Here is a 19,932-nt window from a genome sequence, read left to right on the forward strand (position 1 = left end):
GTAGGTCAGGCTTCAAAGGACACCTCAATTGGTGGGTCACGAATCAAAGGACACCTCAATTGGTGGGTCAGGCTTCAAAGGACACCTCAATTGGTGGGTCACGAATCAAAGGACACCTCAATTGGTGGGTCAGGCATCAAAGGACACCTCAATTGGTTGGTCAGGCTTCAAAGGACACCTCAATTGGTGGGTCACGAATCAAAGGACACCTCAATTGGTGGGTCAGGCTTCAAAGGACTCCTCAATTGGTGGGTCAGGCATCAAAGGACACCTCAATTGGTTGGTCAGGCTTCAAAGGACACCTCAATTGGTGGGTCACGAATCAAAGGACACCTCAATTGGTGGGTCACGAATCAAAGGACACCTCAATTGGTGGGTCAGGCTTCAAAGGACACCTCAATTGGTGGGTCGCGAATAGAGGTTGACCGATTAATCGGAATGGCCGATTAATTAGGGCCGATTTCAAGTTTTCATAACAATCAAAAATCTGTATTTTTGGGTGCCGATTTTTTAAAATATTTTTTTTATACCTTTATTTAACTAGGCAAGTCAGTTAAGAACACATTATTTTCAATGACGGCCTAGGAACGGTGGGTTAACTGCCTCGTTCAGGGGCAGAACGACAGATTTTCACCTTGTCACCTCTCTCTCGTTGCACTCCACAAGGAGACTGCCTGTTACGCAAATGCAGTAAGCCAAGGTAAGTTGCTAGCTAGCATTAAACTTATCTCATAAAAAACAATCAAACATAATCACTAGTTAACTACACATCTAGAGTGTCCTGCGTTGCATATAATCTGACTGAGCATACAAGCATACAAGTATCTAAGTATCTGACTGAGCGGTGGTAGGCAGAAGCAAGCGCGTAAACATTCATTCAAACAGCACTTTTGTGCGTTTTGCCAGCAGCTCTTTGTTGTGCGTCAAGCATTGCGCTGTTTATGACTTCAAGCCTATCAGCTCCAGAGATGAGGCTGGTGTAACCGAAGTGAAATGGCTAGCTAGTTAGTGCGCGCTAATAGCGTTTCAAATGTCACTCGCTCTGAGCCTTCTAGTCGTTGTTCCCCTTGCTCTGCATGGGTAACGCTGCTTCAATGGTGGCTGTTGTCGTTATGTTGCTGGTTCGAGCCCAGGGAGGAGCGAGGAGAGGGACGGAAGCTATACTGTTACACTGGCAATACTAAAGTGCCTATAAGAACATCCAATAGTCAAAGGTTAATGAAATACAAATGGAATAGAGGGAAATAGTCCTATAATTCCTATAATAACTACAACCTAGAACTTCTTACCTGGGAATATTGAAGACTCATGTTAAAAGGAACCACCAGCTTTCATATGTTCTCATGTTCTGAGCAAGGAACTGAAACATTAGCTTTCTTACATAGCACATATTGCACTTTTACTTTCTTCCCCAACACTTTGTTTTTGCATTATTTAAACCAAATTGAACATGATTCATTATTTACTTGAGGCTAAATTGATTTTATTGATGTATTATATTAAGTTAAAATAAGTGTTCATTCAGTATTGTTGTAATTGTCATTATTACAACAACAACAACAAAAACGGCCGATTAATCGGCATCGGCTTTTTTTGGTCCTCCAATAATCGGTATCGGCATTGAAAAATCATAATCGGTCGACCTCTAGTCACGAATCAAAGGACACCTTAATTGGTGGGTAACAGAGCAAAAAAAGGTTTGTGAACTCCTGAGGTGTCCTTTTATTTGACACAGTAGTAGTAGCTCACGTTTGAGTGTATTATCAGTGTGCATTTGTGTGTTACTTGTGTCCGTGTGAGTGAGTCAGTTGGAAGAGTTATGTCCTAGAGACCTAGAGAACAGATCTGACCTAGAGAACAGATCTGACCTAGAGAACAGATCTGACCTAGAGAACAGATCTGACCTCGAGAACAGATCTGACCTCGAGAACAGATCTGACCTCGAGAACAGATCTGACCTAGAGAACAGATCTGACCTAGAGAACAGATCTGACCTAGAAAACAGATCTGACCTAGAGAACAGATATGACCTAGAAAACAGATCTGATCTAGAGAACAGATCTGACCTCGAGAACAGATCTGACCTAGAGAACAGATCTGACCTAGAGAACAGATCTGACCTAGAGAACAGATCTGACCTAGAGAGCATGTAGCTTGGATTGTCTGCGTGTGTGTGTGATCTGCGTGCATACTGTATGTGTGTGTTGGTAGCTAACACACACATATGCACCGTGGAGGGAGGGAGGGAGGGAGCTGAAGTGGCGTTCTACATCACTGTCATCACTGGCAATCTGTTTCAGCACGTCCACACACTGACTGCACACATGCTACAGATATCACCGTGCCAAGTCCTGCTTATTATCCCAGAAACCTACTCCTGGCTTTATAACCTCGCAATAGTATTGATTTCTTGGTTGGCTGTAAGAAAGGACTGTAAGGAATCACTCTATGATTTGCGGACAGAGGAAGTGGCAACAATGTGTTGTGTAGTACTGTAGGTCTTATCTGTAGTTCACATCAGAATGGAAAACAGTATTAAAACCTGATTCACTTCAACTCTGAAGGACAGCTTACAGCATGTACAGGCTTCATGGCACCACTACTGCCTTTGGGGTTTAATGAATACTATAGGCACGTCAGTGTTTCCCCTATATACTTTTAGCAACGGCTCCCTGCTGCTAAATCGTTGCCGCCACTCCAAAAAAATATGATTTCAAAAAAAGAAATACAAATGTTTAGAAAACCATACAGCGACCTCATAAAGTTTTCCCACCCCTTGACCTTTTTCCACATTTTGTTATTTTACAGCCTGAATAGAAAATGGTCACTGGCCTAAACACATTACCCCATAATGTCAAAATGGGTTCATGTTTTGAGACTTTGTTACAATTGAATTAAATATGAAAAGCTGAGTGAATAAGTATTCAAGCCCTTTGTTCTGACAAGCCTAAATAAGTTCAGGAGTAAAAATGTGCTTAACAAGTCACATAATAAGTTGCATGTATTCACTCTGTGTGCAATAATAGTGTTTAGCATGATTTTTGAATGACTACCTCAACTCTGTATCCCACCCATACAATTATCTATAAGGTCCCTCAGTTGAGCAGTGAATTTCAAACAGATTCAACCACAAAGACCAGGGAGGTTTTCCAATGCCTCACAAGGAAGAACACCTATTGGCAGATGGGTAAACAAAACGAAAAAAAGCAGACATTGAATAACCCTTTGAGCATGGTGAAGTTATTAATTACCCTTTCGATGGTGTATCAATACACCCAGTCACTACAAGGATACAGGCGTCCTTCCTAACTCAGTTGCTGGAAAGGAAGGAAACCACTCAGCGATTTCACCGAGGCCAATGGTGACTTTAAAACAGGTACAGAGTTTAATGGCTGTGATAGGAGAAAACGGATAACAGATCAACAACATTGTAGTTATTCCACAATAATATCCTAGTTGACAGAGTGAAAAGAAGGAAGCCTGTACAGAATACAACTATTTTAATATTAATATTTTAGAAAATGTGACAAAGCAATTCATTTTTTGTCCTGAATAGAAAGGTGTTATGTTTGGGCCGAATCCAATACAAACACTTTACTGAGTACCACTCTCCATATTCTCAAGCATAGTGGTGACTGTATCATGTTATGGGTATGCTTGTAATCGTTAAGGACTGAGGAGTTTTTCAGGATAAGAAAGAAAGGAAATGGAGCTAAGCACAGGCAGAATCCCAGAGGAAAACCTGGTACAATCTACTTTCCTGGAGGCGAAAGAAACGCTCGTCTGTTTAGGCAAGGTGCTGGCTAGTGGAATTTTTAGCACAAGAACAAGTTATAAATAACTGCGTTAGTGGAGCACATGATAACAGCTTTGATTGGGATCTGTTTCCCTGTTTGGCGGTGTTTGAAGGATCTACATTTGGAATTGCTATTGCGTTGAGCACAGCCACTACACTTAGTAGTTTCCATCCGGTAGAGGTGCAAATAGGCGCTGTGCGGGGGTATTTTACCAACCCCAAAATACTTCAAATGTTGCTCCGTCACAAAGCATGACAATAGAGCTGGTGAGCATTCATAGGATAATTAACAGAAAAGAATAGAAAAGAAAAACAATGAGAAAACATTCACACAAAACACACCATAGAGAAAAGATCGAGAGGAGAGATAGGGGAGTAATAACAAGCATGATAAAATGAGGGGAGAAGGGAGCAGAGGAAAAGGAAAGGTGGGAATTCAGGAGAAAGGGTGATGAAAATGTGAGACAAACCGAGTGAGAGGGAGGGAGAGAAAGGCAGGAGATGTTTAGGGGAAAGTTAGTGGCCCAGTGGGGGGTTGCTGTAGAGTTCAGGCTCTATGGCCAGGGAGGAAGGGGAGGAGGCAGGGAGGCAGGGACCTGGCCTGGGTCACAAGCAGTATGGAGTATGTGTATTAAATGTCCAAACACACTGTGTGGAGAGAGTTTTTTTTGTTGCATGGGGCATTATAAAACTTTGCATACTTTTACTAACTTTGTGTAGGGCTTAGAAATGGAGAAGTCAGGATTATTGGTCTGAATTATGAGCTCAAAACACAGTGAAAGAAATGTCAAAGTGGGAGAAAGTTAGTGAGAGAGCCTGCAAATCAAATGTACTCAATAAGGGCAGTTATTAAGTGTGGGTTGGTCGATTACAAAATGTTTTCTTTTATTCTTTGAAAGATGACGACATAGGTTTAGTCAGCGTCAACCCTTAGATGTGTGGATGGTTTGGCATGTTTCTGCCTGTTTGACAGGGGATTGATGGGGGGACCAGTCATCGTTTCCAGGAAAAAAAGTTGTGAGAAGCAGTCTTCTGGTAACAACATGTTACTCGAGCCATTATTGTAAAAGTAGGAGGGAGAAGTAGACATAAAGAAAGAGAAAGAAATAAAAATGACCTTCACAAGACCATCAATGTCTGTAAAAAGAAACTACTAGAAAACTGAATGTAAACGGGGTGCGTACTGGCGGCAGAGAAGTCAGGCGCAGGAGAGAGAACTGATTTACAACAGTGTCGTTTAATAAACATAAAAACCACTGTAAACAATCAATGAATGGGTCAAACAAAACCCGGTATCCACCAGCATAACGTACACAAGCACTACAAGAAACAATTCCGGACAAGGACATGGGGGGGAACAGAGGGTTAAATACACAACATGTAATTGATGGAATTAAAACCAGGTGTGAGGGAAGACAAGACAAAACCAATGGAAAATGAAAGGTGGATCGGCGATGGCTAGAAGGCCGGTGACGTCGACTGCCGAACGCCGCCCGAACTAGGAGAGGGACCGACGGAAGTCGTGACACTTAAAGCAGGGATCATCAACTAGATTCAGCCGCGAGACAATTTTTTTCTTGAGTGGATTGTCAGAGGGCTGGAACATAATTACAAATCATTTGTATCCTGCAAATTGACCACAATATTTGAAAAAATAAGATATTTTCAAACCTTGCTTACATTTTTATACAGTCCCATGTGTGTTTTATGTGTGGGAATACTTGGGAACAGATTTCCAAAAGTAAAATAACTTGGAGATGATTTCCTGGTGTTTTTACAGAGTTTTTTGTCCAACCAGGAGTAAAAAGATTAAATGTTGAGATTTTTTTGCTCAAAAATGTAGAGGGGCCGAATAAAACCATTTGTGGGCAAAATTCAGGCTGCGGGATGCCAGTTGGGGAACCCTGACTTAAAGGTTAGGTATTGCAGTAGCGGTGAGTGAGTAAAATCCCTGGGGAAGCCAAGTCAGAAAAAAGCCATATTACAACCTATGTGTTGGGATAATTGCATCGTTTGTTCTATAACTTCTTAGTTCATATGCCTTGTGACCGTGATAACAAACAGTTAGGGGCAGCAGGGTAGCCGAGTGGTTAGAGTGTTGGACTAGTAACTGAAAGGTTGCAAGTTCAAATCCCTGAGCTGACAAGGTACAAATCTGTTGTTCTGCCCCTGAACAGGCAGTTAACCCACTGTTCCTAGGCTGTCATTGAAAATAAGAACTTGTGTGTGTGCATTTGTGCAAGTAGAAAAAAATAGGTTGATTCACCCTACTTGTAGAGAAACGCCAATGCCATCCTCCTCTCTTTCATGTTGACAAAACAGTCTACGACTCTGTCATAAAGAACACACTTAAATGTAGGCCAGGTAGTTAACATTTACCTACTACATTGAGCTACATATTGAACTTCCATCCTCTCAGGTCAGGGGTAGAATGTATGAATTAATGGTTGGGTCAGAATCGGCGTTATAATCATTGGCCTGTACAGAGAATAAAGTAAAACCACAAGTCCAAATCCCTATCTCCATCCATGGCTAATTTAGAAAAGATACCATTTTAGCTTGCTAGCTAGCTAAAATGGACAACAACACAATGATATGCAACAATTCAAGTTTTTGTTCTGTCAGTGATGTTTTTCTCTCGATGTGATGTGAATAGAGTGAAGCCAAATCCAAACTGGCTTCCTTTGACACTTTTTTTTTTTGGTGGGCCAGGACCATTCACAGTTGAGCTCACTCAATTTAGCTCAACTCTGATTGGCTACTATTTTATACTTTTTTATCAAGGGAGGCCAAATGCTCGCTGCTACTTGATTTTTTTTCTCCAATTTTTGAGGGAAGCCTGGCTTCCCCTGGCAACAATGAATACGCTTCACTGAGGTATTGACTGGTGCCTTAGCATTCTGTCCTGTAGAGATGTAGGTCCTGTGGTGTATATTTGCGGGGAATCCTTCTGCTCTATCACCACCTCAATGTTCTTTAATTCCTGTCATAAACTCTCCTGCTTTATTACTTGACAATTATTTGAAGAAAGAGTCCAAGGGGCTCTTTAAGAGTGTGTGTGTGTGTGTGTGTGTGTGTGTGTGTGTGTGTGTGTGTGTGTGTGTGTGTGTGTGTGTGTGTGTGTGTGTGTGTGTGTGTGTGTGTGTGTGTGTGTGTGTGTGTGTGTGTGTGTGTGTGTGTGTGTGTGTGTGTACGCACGCATCCTGCCAACTGCCAACTTAAGAAAATAAATGATACATCCCAATAGGGAAGAGGCTTTTAAATCAATAAACAATTTAATAAATATCATTCCTTATACCCCCTCCCCTGCCCCTCCCCCCATACCTCCAAATGTGAAAACAAGGTTTGCATCATGAAACAGGGAAAGGAGAAGAGTGAGGACTAAGTGTGAGAAGGCAGCCAGTCAAATCAAATCAAATTGTATTTGTCACATGCGCCGAATACAACAGGTGTAGACCTTACAGGGAAATGCTTACTTACAAGCCCTTAACCAACAATGCAGTTTTAAGAAAAATAAGTGTTAATTAAAAATAGATAATTAAAAAATAACAAATAATTGAAGAGCAGCTGTAAAAAAAAAAAAAAAAAAAGAGAGGCTATATACAGGGGTACCGGTACAGAGTCAATGTGCAGGGGCACCAGTTAGTCGAGGTAATTGAGGTAATATGTACATGTAGGTAGAGTTAAAGTGACTCATTTGTTTGGTGATCTGGACGCCAAGGAACTTGAAGCTCTCAACCTGCTCCACTCTAGCCCCTACGATGAGAATGGAGGCGTGTTCGGTCCTTTGTCTTGATCACACTGAGGGAGAGGTTGTTATCCTGGCACCACACGGCCAGGTCTCTGACCTCCTCCCTGTAGGCTGTCTCATCGTTGTCGGTGATCAGGCCTACCAGGTGTTGTGTCATGGGCAAATTGAATGATGGTGTTGGAGTCGTGCGTGGCCATGCAGTCATGGGTGAACAGGGAGTACAGAAGAGGACTGAGCACGCACACCTGAAGGGCCCCCGTTTTGATGATCAGCGTGGCAGATGTGTTGTTACCTACCCTTACCACCTGGGGTGTGGCCCATCAGGAAGTCCCGGATCCAGTTGCAGAGGGAGGTGTTTAGTCCCAGGGTCCTTAGCTTTGTGATGAGCTTGGAGGGCACTATGGTGTTGAACGTTGAGCTGTAGTCATTGAATAGCATTCTCACGTAGGTGTTCCTTTTGTCCAGGTGAGAAAGGGCAGTGTTGAGTGCAACAAAGATGGCATCATCTGTGGATCTGTTGGGGCGGTATGCAAATTGGAGTGGGTTTAGGGTTTCTGGGATAATGGTGTTAATGTGAGCCATGACCAGCCTTTCAAAGCACTTCACGGCTACAGACATGAGTGATACGGGTCGGTAGTCATTTAGGCAGGTTACCTTAGTGTTCTTGAGCACAGGGACTATGGTGGTCTGCTTGAAACATGTTGATATTACAGACTCAGTCAAGGACAGTTTGAAAATGTTGTTGAAGACACTTGCCAGTTGGTCAGTGTATACTCGGAGTACACGTCAGGGTAATCCGTCTGGCCCTGCGGCTTTGTGAATGTTGACCTTTAAAGGTTTAAAGGTCTTACTCACATCGGCTACATAGGGCGTGATAACACAGTCGTCTGGAACAGCTGATGCTCTCATGCATGCTTCAGTGTTGCTTGCCTTGTAGCGAGCATAGAAGTAATTTAGCACGTCTGGTTGGCTCATTTTACTGGGCAGCTAGCGGCTGTGAATCCCTTTGTAGTCTGTAATAGTTTGCAGGTCCTGCCACATCCGACAAATGTTGGAGTCGGTGTAGTAGAATTCAATCTTAGTCCTGTATTGACACTTTGCCTGTTTCATGGTTTGTGTGTGTGTGTGTGTGTGTGTGTGTGCGTGTGTGTGTGTGCGTGTGTGTGTTCGTGGATGCGTCTGTGTGTGTGCGTGCATGTGTGTGTTCGGGCATTCATGTGTGTGTGAATGTGTGTGTGTGTGACAGCTTAGGCTGTGTGTGTGCGTGTGCGTGTGTGTTTATGGAGAGAGCCCAGCAAGCCAGTAGCACAGATTGACAGGAAATTGTGTTGTTGCTGCCTGATGGGTCGTACCACTTCCACCAGTCTGACAGGGGCGATGGATGTTCAGGCAGGGAGTGCACAGAGCATGAGCCCATTCTATGGAGAATACCTCCTCCTCATCCAATTGTATTGTGTTCAGTTGTTTGTTTTATGGGACAACCAGCCAGCGTCTGTCTACTGCTCAATAGTTGAACCAGTGTCAGTCTTATTTATTGATCATAGATTGGCTATTGATTCACTATACATCACTTTGCCTGTGTCCCAAATGCCAACCCATTGACTACCGTAATTAGTGGACTACTTTTGACCCCTTATTTGAGACATGGCCTGAGTGTAAATCATTTTGATTGCAGAGCAGGGTTGCAGGGTTTCTTTGAACGCTATATGGAAAGCTATAGTGAGTTGAAGGGAAGATGAAACTCTAATAGCTCAGACACACCGGTAAGATTGTCAAATGTTTGCCTGCAGTACTTAGCACCTCTGAACACTGTCGGCAGTCAATCTCTTTTGTGTTCACACAGCAACGACCTTGACGTCATCAGCCATTCAGCCTTGTTAAAATACTCCAAACCAGAAGGTGGCAGTAGCGTTGTTTGGTAATGCATGTCTGTCTATGTTGCTTAGTCTTAGTTTATTAGCTAGCTGCGCTAATGTTTCTATTTTGTAGAATGCCCTTGTTGATACTAGCCAGATGGCCACAGCTAGATAACTACCTAGCAATATGAAGAATAAACAATTGAATTAACTCTCCATAATCCCATACTGTCACTGCCAGCCCATAGACAAATGCTTAGCTAGCTAGTTGACGTTAGCATATTCACTAGTTAGCACAATATACACTATATATACAAAAGTATGTGGTCACCCCTTCAAATTAGTGGATTCAGCTATTTCAGCCACAACGGATGTATAAAATTAAGCACACCGCCATGCGATCTCCATAGACAAACATTGGCAGTAGAATGACTTTCAGCGTGGCACCGTCATAGGATACCACCTTTCCAACAAGTTAGTTTGTCACATTTCTGCCCTGATAGAACTGTCCCGGTCAACTGTAAGTGCTGTGATTGTGAAGTGGAAACATCTAGGAGCAACAACGGCTCAGCCGTGAAGTGGTAGGCCACACAAGCTCACAGAACACTCACTACCAAGTTCCAAACTGCCTTTGGAAGCAACGCCAGCACAAGAAATGCTCATGCATCACCATCTGGCAGTCTGACGGACGAATCTGGGTTTGGCGGATGCCATGAGAATGCTACCTGCCCCAATGCATAGTGCCAACTGTTAAGTTTGGTGAAGGAGGAATAATGGACTGGGGCTGTTTTTCATGGTTCGGGCTAGGCCCCTTAGTTCCAGTGAAGGGAAATCTTAACGCTACAGCATACAGTGACATTCTAGGAAATTTTGTGGTTCCAACTTTGTGGCAACAGTTTGGGGAAGGCCCTTTCCTGTTTCAGCATGACAATAACCCTGTGCACAAAGTGAGGTCAATACAGAAATGGTTTGTCGAGAACAGTGTGGAAGAACTTGACTGGCCTGCACAGAGCCATGACCTGAACCCCATCGAACCACTTTGGGATGAATTGCAACGCATACTGCGAGCCAGGCCTACTCGCCCAACATCATTACCCGACCTCACTAATACTCTTGTGGCTGAATGGAAGCAAGTCCCCTCAGCAAAGTTCCCACATTGAGTGGAAAGCCTTCCCAGAAGAGTGGCGGCTATCATGGCAGCAAAGAGGGGACCAACTCCATTTGTCACTCCTGTTGGGGGTTCTTGCTCTCTGATCCGCTCAAAGTCAAGTTGTTGGTCACCGACGAGCATTCCGATTCTACAAGTAGAAACTGCAGGTTTGTCGTTACTGGGTCGGCACGCAGCAGATACCGCGTTTGTTCTAGCGAGAGAAGAAACGGCCTCCCGCTGTGATAAGTACCTATAGGCAGTCTATCCGCAGTGAGCTTCTCGGTGTGCTTCATGCTTTAGGAATGTTGACTGGTGGTTTAGAATGTGAGGCATGCCTTGTGTGTCTGTGTCTGGTGGTGCAATTACCTTTCAGGTGTGTCATGTCGACGCGACACATCGTCTGTCAAGAGACCTTTTATGGAAATCCTTTATTTGTCTTCCGTGTTCATGCTAGTATTTTGTCCCAAGTACACATGTATACAACTTTGTAATGCCCTTTTATAATGTCTTGTAAATACAAAGAAAATGTGTTGTGACACTAATGAAGCATTATATTAAAATCAAATGACAGTTTATTTGAAGTGTATTTAACAGACGCCTCAGTACACTTGACCACACGTTTTTTTTTTAATAGAAAGTGTCACCATTATTTTCCATGTTTATATCCATTTTTCTCTCTTATTTCCCTGAGTCTCCAGTTAGCTCCAGTTATGTATTTGTTTTGACTTGAAGGAGGTCAGATGAGTTTGAGAGGAGTGTGTTCACTGCCAATCTCACAGTGTGTATGTGTGTTTGTGTGTGTGTGTGTGTATTGAGGGTATTTATCTGACTTAATGCACTGAGGGGATTGAGCCACGCAGGCTCTCATTCATCACTGTTAAAGCACTGCCAGAGAGAGAGAGAGGGGAGGATAGAGAGAGAAAAAACAGAAAGAATGAGAAAAAAGGGGAAGGAGAGACAGAAAGAGAGCGAGATGGAGAGAGAAGGGAAGGGAGAGGAGGGGAGAGGGAAAGGGGGAGTGAGCGAGAGAAACAGATAGACAAAAGGGAGGGATTTAGCCTGGCATCTGGGTTCAGCACAGTTCTCTCTCTCTCTCTCTCTCTCTCTCTCTCTCCCTCCCTCCCTCTTTCTCTCCCTCTCTCTTTCTCTGTGTCTGCCTGTCCAGACTTTAATATGGTTATGATTAGAGACGGGGGGTCAGGGAGGGAGGGAGGGGACTCATATTGGCTGCAGGGGAAATGGGGGAGGTGCAGTGCAAAGACAAATGGAGACAACCAACAGGAGGAGAGGGATCTGAATAGGGCAGAGGAGGAGAGAGGTTGTGTTTGTTTGCGTTCAGGCTGAAATATGAAACACAAAAGAAAGCCGTGGACAAAAAAGAGGAGTTGAGAAGAATGGAATAAAGTTTTGTCCTCTAACCAAATCAGTCTCTTCCTAGCAGCAAAGGGCTCTGGCCCCCTCCCCTCCTCTTCCCCATCCCTCCTCCTCTCGCTCGCTCTCTCACTCTCTTTCTCTCTCTCCACCCCCTCCCTCCAGATCCTCTCTCTTTCTCGCTCTCTCTCTCTCCACCCCCTCTCGCTCTCAGGCTGAGGCGGTTGGTTCACTCCACTATGCTGTGTATGCCTGGGACGCAGCAGTGAGAGAGAGAGAGAGAGAGAGAGAGAGAGAGAGAGGGAGAGAGAGAGAGAGGGCTGTGTGAAAGAGAGGGAGCTGTTATTTAGGTCTTTTACAGCAGACAGGGAGCAGCTTGCCCTAGGGCGAGGGGAGAACGATAGAGCAACAGAGAGCTCAGAGGAGCAGCCACAGCCAGGCAGGAACCAGTCCTGCATTCCAGACAAGGGGAAGGGAAAAGGGGGAACAGAAGTTCCAGAAGGAAAGGAGAGAACAGGCGAGAGAGAGAGAGAGAGAGAGAGAGAAGGAAGGAAGGAAGGAAGGAAGGAAGGAAGGAAGGAAAGGAGGGAAAAGGTAGCAGGAGGCAGCAACACATCAGAGCTACAGGAGGGGTTTGAACCAGGACCTTTGCTGTTGTTGTTGTTGTTGTACTACAGTGAGGTGACCTAGCTACTCCAGGAGGAAGGAAGAGGGGTAGGTAGAGCATCAGGGTTTATCTGTGTGTTCTCAGGAGGTAGGGACTAGGGAAGTGGTACTGTAACAGTAGAAGGAGGGTTAAAGCTCCACCACCATGTTTGACTGTATGGAAGCTCTGGGGATGGGCCCCCGCCAGCTTTATGATGTCACCAGCCGGGGTACGTGCATGCTGCGGAAGGCAAGCCCCTTCTTCGTGGGCCTGGACCCCTTCGCCTGGACCGGCAGCGCCAGCGTTCAATGTAAGTCAATGGCATCCTGTTTGCATGTCCTGTGTCACGCTCTCCCGCTGAGCTAGCTGGATGCTGGACTCAGTGTGTGCCGCTGGGCTTGTTGTTCACCCCAGGCAGGACCGCTCTAACTAGGGAACTGACTGTCAAGGCTAGAGGGTCTAGAGCGCACCATACCACAGAGCTCTGTGTGTGTGTGTGTGTGTGTGTGTGTGTGTGTGTGTGTGTGTGTGTGTGTGTGTGTGTGTGTGTGTGTGTGTGTGTGCGTGTGATTGGACAGGACGAGACTGGGACTTGGATCTCCGCCCCCACCCTCTGCCCTGCACTCACCCTCTTAACCCCCAAGAGCCTGTTGGGGCAACTCACCAACTGGGACAGCTAGCTAATGCTATGCTATGCTAGTCTCTGTGTCTGTCTGTGTGTGTTTGTTTGACTTCTGAGAGGCTGTTGTGCTAAACCACAGGTTCAGGCTCGCCGTGATAATGCCAGCCACCTGAGTTCGGACCTTGCGGGGTTGGCTGTGGTTGGCTGTGGTTGGCTGTGGTTGGCTGTGGTTGGCTGTGGTTGGCTGTGCATGCAAAGTAAGAAAGTACAGATGGAAAAGAGAGAGGGACATAGCGAGAAACCTGACACTTGGGACATAACGTCAGCCAGGCAGATTACTGTACATGCCTTGTTCTCGTCCCAATCGCCACTGTGACGGCGTGAGCTTGACATGTGGGAACCACAGTGGCCGTGAAAGTAGTACGCGTTTTTAGTTGGAAGTATTGTTGCTGTTAATGATATTTCTCCGGAGCTAAATAGCTATAAATGAATAAGTAGATGAATTATTCAGTGGTTAAATTGATGAATAAATTAGTAACTTGAAATGTTGCTCGGGCTTCAGAAGAGCCAAAGGGTTTTTTCTCGCTGTCTTTTTCTCTGCCAGAGTTTGAATATTTCCTCCCTCGCTCACCGCCTTCCCTCCGTCCCAGATTTCCGACACTCCTCTGGCTCTATTAACAACAGGCCTGTCTCGGACAGACAAAACTTAAGTCCATTTCCATAGGCGTCCAGGGGGCCTATGGGGCTGTCAGAAAGAGAATCAGTGTGGAAAAGAAGGAGTGGGGGTGTGATGTGGTGTTGTAGGGAACAAGCCACGAATGACACCACTAAGAAGAAAAACGCAACACACCATCAAACCACAAAACAGTAGCTAGTTCAATTGTTGCTTCTCTGTAACCCTTCCCGTTGAGGTTTTTGGGGGGGAATAACTGCGGTGTTGGATTCTCCCTAAGCATTGCTTTTTCATATTTGATATAGTTCAACCTTCTGCTTTTTTTCCTCTCCTTTTGACGGGTTCTTGGGGGCAGTCATCTGTCTTCATTACTCGTGAAGACACCAGCGTTTCAGTGGCTGTCATGCACACTGGGTTCTCTTTAATGAAGACAGATGCCCTGTCAGGCCAGGGGAGGCCTAGGGGGACTCCATGCAGACCAGCCAGCCTCTCCTCTCCTCTCCTTTGCTTTATTCTTTCTTTCCTGTTCTCCTCCCTCCCTCCTCCCCTCTCATCTCCTCTCTTCTACAGCCAGCCAGGGAGCTCTCATGATAACAAGAGGAGATGTGTTTATTTAGTCAATCAGAGACCTCACTAGTCTTTCACTCTGACCCCCACACCACACATCTAAAAAGTAGCCGGTCAGGTCCCAAATGTATTTTTTATTTTTTTGTTCCTGGAAAGAGAGTCGAGAGAGAGAGAGAGGCCAGGTTGCCCTGAGGGTAGGCAGAACTATCAGTCGGTGTTGCTGTGCGTAGGTGCGTGTGCATCCATGTGTGTGCGATGTGCTGTTTCTGTCCCTCTGTGCCCAATAACCGTAGTAAACAAAGTGGCCCCGTCCTACACGAGCAGCAGCCATGATAGCTCTCCTTACTTTTATTTATTTTATTTAACCTTTATTTAACCTTGCTGAACCAGTTGCCCCTCATTGTCCTCTTCAATGAGGCAGATGAATTGATGTTTAAGTCTGATCTCTCTCTCATTAGGCCTGGCCAGCTGCAGAGCACAGCGGTCGAGTCCCAAATGATACCCTACGCCCATAGCAGTGCACTGCTATGGCGTATGGGTCCTGGTCAAAAGGAGTGCACTATGAAGGGAATAGGGTGCCATTTGGGACACAAACAGGGGGCTAGCAGCGAGCTAACGAGCTAAACTCCCCAAAAGTAGAGACACTCCGCTATGAGTGTCTCTACTCAGCTCTACTGTCATAAAATGAACAACATTCATGACTCCTTGACTCTTTTCCCAGTGAGCTGTTAAAGCATGACACTCGTTCCTACATTTGTCCTAGATATTCGGTTTGTTTCTTATTTTGTTAGGGAGAACTCTGAAACCAGAGTTAATGAAGGATTGAACATCATATTTGTTTTTAAACCTAAGATTATTTTTCCCACAACTCTCTCTCTATATGCAATCCAAACATTAGCAACACGGTGATTCATTGTTGAGTCACGTCATTATCATCCGTTTATTACAATACTGACAAACAGACACCATGCTAATAAAGAAAAGTTACTCGAAAGCAATTCTGGAAATCAGTGGGGTAGATTTTGGATTTCCTTGTGGTTGCGGTGTCATTGCTGTTAGTCTGCCTGGTCAGAATCAAAGGGGACTTTTAGTGTGTGGTCATGATCCGCGTTCCTGTTTTCTATCTGGTGATTGGTGACTCCTTCTCTTCTGGCCAATGTCAGAGGTTACAGAGAGGCTATGGGCTGGCCAATGTCAGATACACTACATATTTGGTGTCCTTGTAGCCTACTGCTCTTCAAGTGTCTGATGTAAAAATTGTTTGTAGTAATATGTCAGGGCTGTATGGGAAGGAAAATGGTGTGGTGATTTTGAAATGACTCCTACTGGATCATATTTGACGGTAGGTATGAATGAAAGGCGCATCTGCTGTTTCTTCACTTTCTATGTCCCTGTGCTGCAAGGATAACGCAATTTCCTTTTCTCACATGTTATGGACAGGAAAAGGGTAATGGTGGAGACATACCATAATAACGCATTCAGACGTCGTCATGACGTGCTAAATTAGTCAACTTCCTATGAGACGCCGAAGGATGAACGCAGCAGTGATACCCCGCCTTTTGCATTACCGACATGTTCTTGCACATAGAAGGATCTAGCAATTTAGCTGTAATACATGTGATAGAGTTCTATTTGAAAGCTTTCCTCTTCTTTTTGTAACCAATAGGGTCAGTCTAACTGGTCACATGTTGATTGTTTTCGATTGGATCTCTCTTCTCTCTCCTCATTGTACGCACGCGCGCGCGCACACGCACAAACACACAGAGCTCTTTGTTTTCCCTTAATGTACTGTTCAATGTGAATTGATGAGCTAAATGAAACAGGTCCTATAACTACCTAGCTGGGAGGAAAAGACAGGATGTGCCCCAAATGGCACCTTAGTCCCCTATATAGTGCACTGCTTTTGACCAGGGCCCAGGCGGACTGTATAGGAAATATTGTGCCCTTCGAGACGTAGCCACAGACTGCTAAGTGGTCCCTGTGACCACTGTCACACCGAGCAGTTCAGATCCTTCTCTGTCCTAACGGAACTACGGATCATTCTCTCTTGCTAATGGAACTCTGCAGTTATTTCATTAGAATTACAAAAGATCCAATTAAAAGATTAGAATGCCTGAGGGGGCAGGACTGTGAATAGATAGTTGGTTGGCTGGTTGGTGAGGAGGGATGGTTAGGAGCGTGTGTGTGTGTGTGTGTGTGTGTGTGTGTGTGTGTGTGTGTGTGTGTGTGTGTGTGTGTGTGTGTGTGTGTGTGTGTGTGTGGTGCATGCGTGCGTGTGTGTGTGTGTGTGTGTGTGTGTGTGTGTGTGTGAGAGAGACTTGGGGTGGGGTGAGGGGTACATTGCATGGAAGGGCAGCAGCAGGAATGTGGACTAGTCAGTGCTGTAATACAGACATAAACCCTGCTGATCCCGTCAGCATCACGTCAAATGGAAGTGTACGAAGTTAAAAGGCTTAAATAGTCAGCTGATTGCCAGGTCATTGCAGCGTAACTGATACGACCGGGGGAAAAGAAAACCCGTCATTTTTCCTTTTGAATTTCAAACAGCCATTGTGTGCCACACAGACATGCACACCCATAGGCCTGATCCTTCATACACTGCCCTTAAACTTCTATTTGTTCAGGGAAGGAATAGTAGAGTTTTTAGACAAAGTGCAGGCTAAAATAACACACATCCCGAACCCAATGCTGGCTAGAAATTATTGTAAGGCCTGTCTGTCTGGCTGTGTGTGGGTGGGTGTTGGACTTGGGTGTGAATGAGAAGGTGTAAATCTACCTGTGTCCGCATGTGTCGGTGTGTGTGCATTGCGTACGTACGTACGCGCGCGTGTGTAAGCGCTTGCTTGTGTCTGTGTGCCCGGAGCCCAAAACCACTGGCGCTGGGACTGTTGTGTCAGACCCACAGACAGGGTTAGGTTAGCCAGGACGTGCCAAGGCTAGATTCCACAGTGGCTTGCTGGAATCTAGCTCCACACTGTCCTGACAGCTTATAGCCCTTCCACACTGAAAACTGTAAATAGGACAGATCTGTCTGTTAGTCTAATCAACATAGCCTGGATGGGCACCAGTCACCTCACATGCACTGGCTAGCTTTCTCTTTATATGTGATCACTACACTCTACACAATCTGGTACATAAACTACAAAAGTACTGATTTCAACCCACATGGATGCAAAAGGGACAGATGCCCTGTTTCCTTTTTGTGTTGTCTTGCTAACTTCTATGGTCATTGTCAAGCCGAACATGGAGGACAGCTGACACCAGCACAAACAGTCCTGGGACCAGGCTATCTCTTCCCATCCATGTGGGTTGAAATCAGTGTTTTTATGGGTGTTGTTGTTGATGAGCTAGGTTATTCTCCTCTTCCCAATCTGGTCCCAGATCTGTTTGTGCTGTCTCACCAACTCCTATGGGTCATTGTTGCGGCAAAATGTCCATCCGAGAGGGCAATGCAGTAGCACAAACAGATCTGCGACCAGGCTTTCTCTTCCTGTCCGTGTGGGTTGAAATCTGTGCTTTTATATATGTTGTTTATGAACCAGATTTCATACCTCAAGTTACACAGCTACACCCCAACCTCAAGTGACACAGCCAACCCTAACCCCAACCTCAAGTTACACAGCTAACCCTAACCTCAACCTCAAGTTACACAGCTAACCCCAACCTCAAGTGACCCAGCTAACCCTAACCTCAACCTCAAGTTACACAGCTAACCCTAACCTCAACCTACACAGCTAACCCCAACCTCAAGTGACACAGCTAACCCTAACCTCAACCTCAAGTTACACAGCTAACCCTAACCTCAACCTCAACCTACACAGCTAACCCTAACCTCAACCTCAAGTTACACAGCTAACCCTAACCTCAACCTCAACCTACACAGCTAACCCTAACCTCAACCTCAAGTTACACAGCTAACCCCAACCTCAACCTCAAGTGAATTCAAACGTTTGGGTCCCAGAGTCTCCTACCCACATAGTCTGAACCGACAGGGAATATGTTGCCAAATGGCACCACATTCCCGACATTGTGCACTATTTCTGCGATATTGCTGCATGTGCACTATATATGGAATAGGTAATAGGCTGCCATTTGGTACCCAGCCCCATGGCTCATACAGTATGATGATGGAAGGAAGGTGAGGGCTTTCAAAGAGCTTAGATTCAATGGTTTGCAAACCAATGTGGTGCTAAGGAAAGTCAAGGACTTATTTCCATTGTGGTCCTCAAAATGCTTTCACAAACAGTATGGTTGGTTGGTGGGCACAAAGGAAGTGTCTCTCGCTGCCACCAATCCCTGTTGGCATTGTGCTTGTTTACGGTTAGCAGTGTTTGCCTGCGAGGCACTTTCCCCACTCTGCTGAGGCGTGGGCAATGGGCTTCCGGGCTGGTGTGTGTGTGTGTGTGTGTGTGTGTGTGTGTGTGTGTGTGTGTGTGTGTGTGTGTGTGCAACTGTGTGTGTGTGTGTGTGTGCGTGCAACTGTGTATGTGTGTGTGTGTGTTTGTCCGTCTGGAACCATGTGTGAGCTCAGTGTGAAGGGAGAGGTTCTGTTACCAGCATGTTATTGACTGACGGCTTGGCTCCACCGTTGCTAGGGCCCACTGTTATGAGAGGCTCAGGCCAGACACGGAGAGAATGAGAGCGAGAGGAGATGGAGGGAGACTCCACTCTGTGTGAATGGGTTGTGTTTACGCAGCAGTCACACAGTGGTTAGAATGTATTTATTCCCATTATCTTAGCAGAGTGTTGGAGAGTGACTGGGGCTTTGGTTGGGCTGGACTGGGGGGGCACCCCATGTACTGTGCCACGTAGCCACTCTGCCAGGTACTGTGCCATATAGCCACTCTGCCATCTCTGCGGTGTGTGTGTGTTTTGGAAGTATGGACACTGATGAAGAACGGCCATGTGTTGTCATGCGTATCTGCGTTAAATAGGTGTGCCTTTCAGTACTTCAGAAGACATGTGCTCGTGTGCGTTGGTGTGTGTGTGCGTGCGTGCGTGTGCATCTGTGCGTGTGCCTTGGCCCAGTACCACAGCCCAGTCTCTGCGTTCCCCTAGGAACTCTGTCTGTGTCTGTCAGTTTGAAGCCAACAACAGAACTTCACGTGCCCTGGCTCAATCCTCTCACTTCTCTACTGGAAACATCCATCTTTTTGAATGGAAGTGTGCTGTCATGCTGGAGTCAGCTTGTCAACAAGTGGCTATCAGACAGCTAGCTTTCACTTTGGAGTTATAAACCGGATTCATGCTCTGTTGGTTCAAAATAAAACGCTATTGTGGTTCAACTTGTTCTTCGTCTCAAGGTGACTCACTGGTGTTACTTCAGGTAGCCTGGTCCCAGATCTGTTTTGTGCTGTTTAGCCAACTCGTGTTCTATGGTCTTGTCACTGGCTACACAGCACAAACCGATCTGAGACCTGGCTAGATCAAAAGGGAACTTATTTGACTTTTTAACCAGTGGACCTCTGCAGACAGAGTGAGGTGTTCTCAGCTCTGTCAT

General features: G+C 45.4%; 1 protein-coding gene across 12 annotated transcripts in view; it reads left to right on the forward strand.

Moving 5' to 3' along the window:
- The window catches only part of LOC112221723 (retinoic acid receptor gamma-A), a 71,804-nt gene that overhangs the window by 34,585 nt on the left and 17,287 nt on the right, over nt 1–19,932 (forward strand). The window contains exon 1 of one of the 12 annotated variants that reach the window (XM_024383981.2): nt 12,129–12,880. The exons of 10 other annotated variants lie outside the window; for them this stretch is intronic. In XM_024383981.2, coding sequence (XP_024239749.1) covers nt 12,736–12,880 — 145 coding nt within the window. In that variant the 5' untranslated portion in view covers nt 12,129–12,735. Of the gene's footprint in view, nt 1–12,128; nt 12,881–19,932 lie in introns of those variants that run through there. One more of the 12 variants, XM_024383987.2, reaches the window with a different exon arrangement.

This window comes from Oncorhynchus tshawytscha, linkage group LG22 (genome assembly GCF_018296145.1).
Source record: "Oncorhynchus tshawytscha isolate Ot180627B linkage group LG22, Otsh_v2.0, whole genome shotgun sequence".
Taxonomy (NCBI): domain Eukaryota; kingdom Metazoa; phylum Chordata; class Actinopteri; order Salmoniformes; family Salmonidae; genus Oncorhynchus; species Oncorhynchus tshawytscha.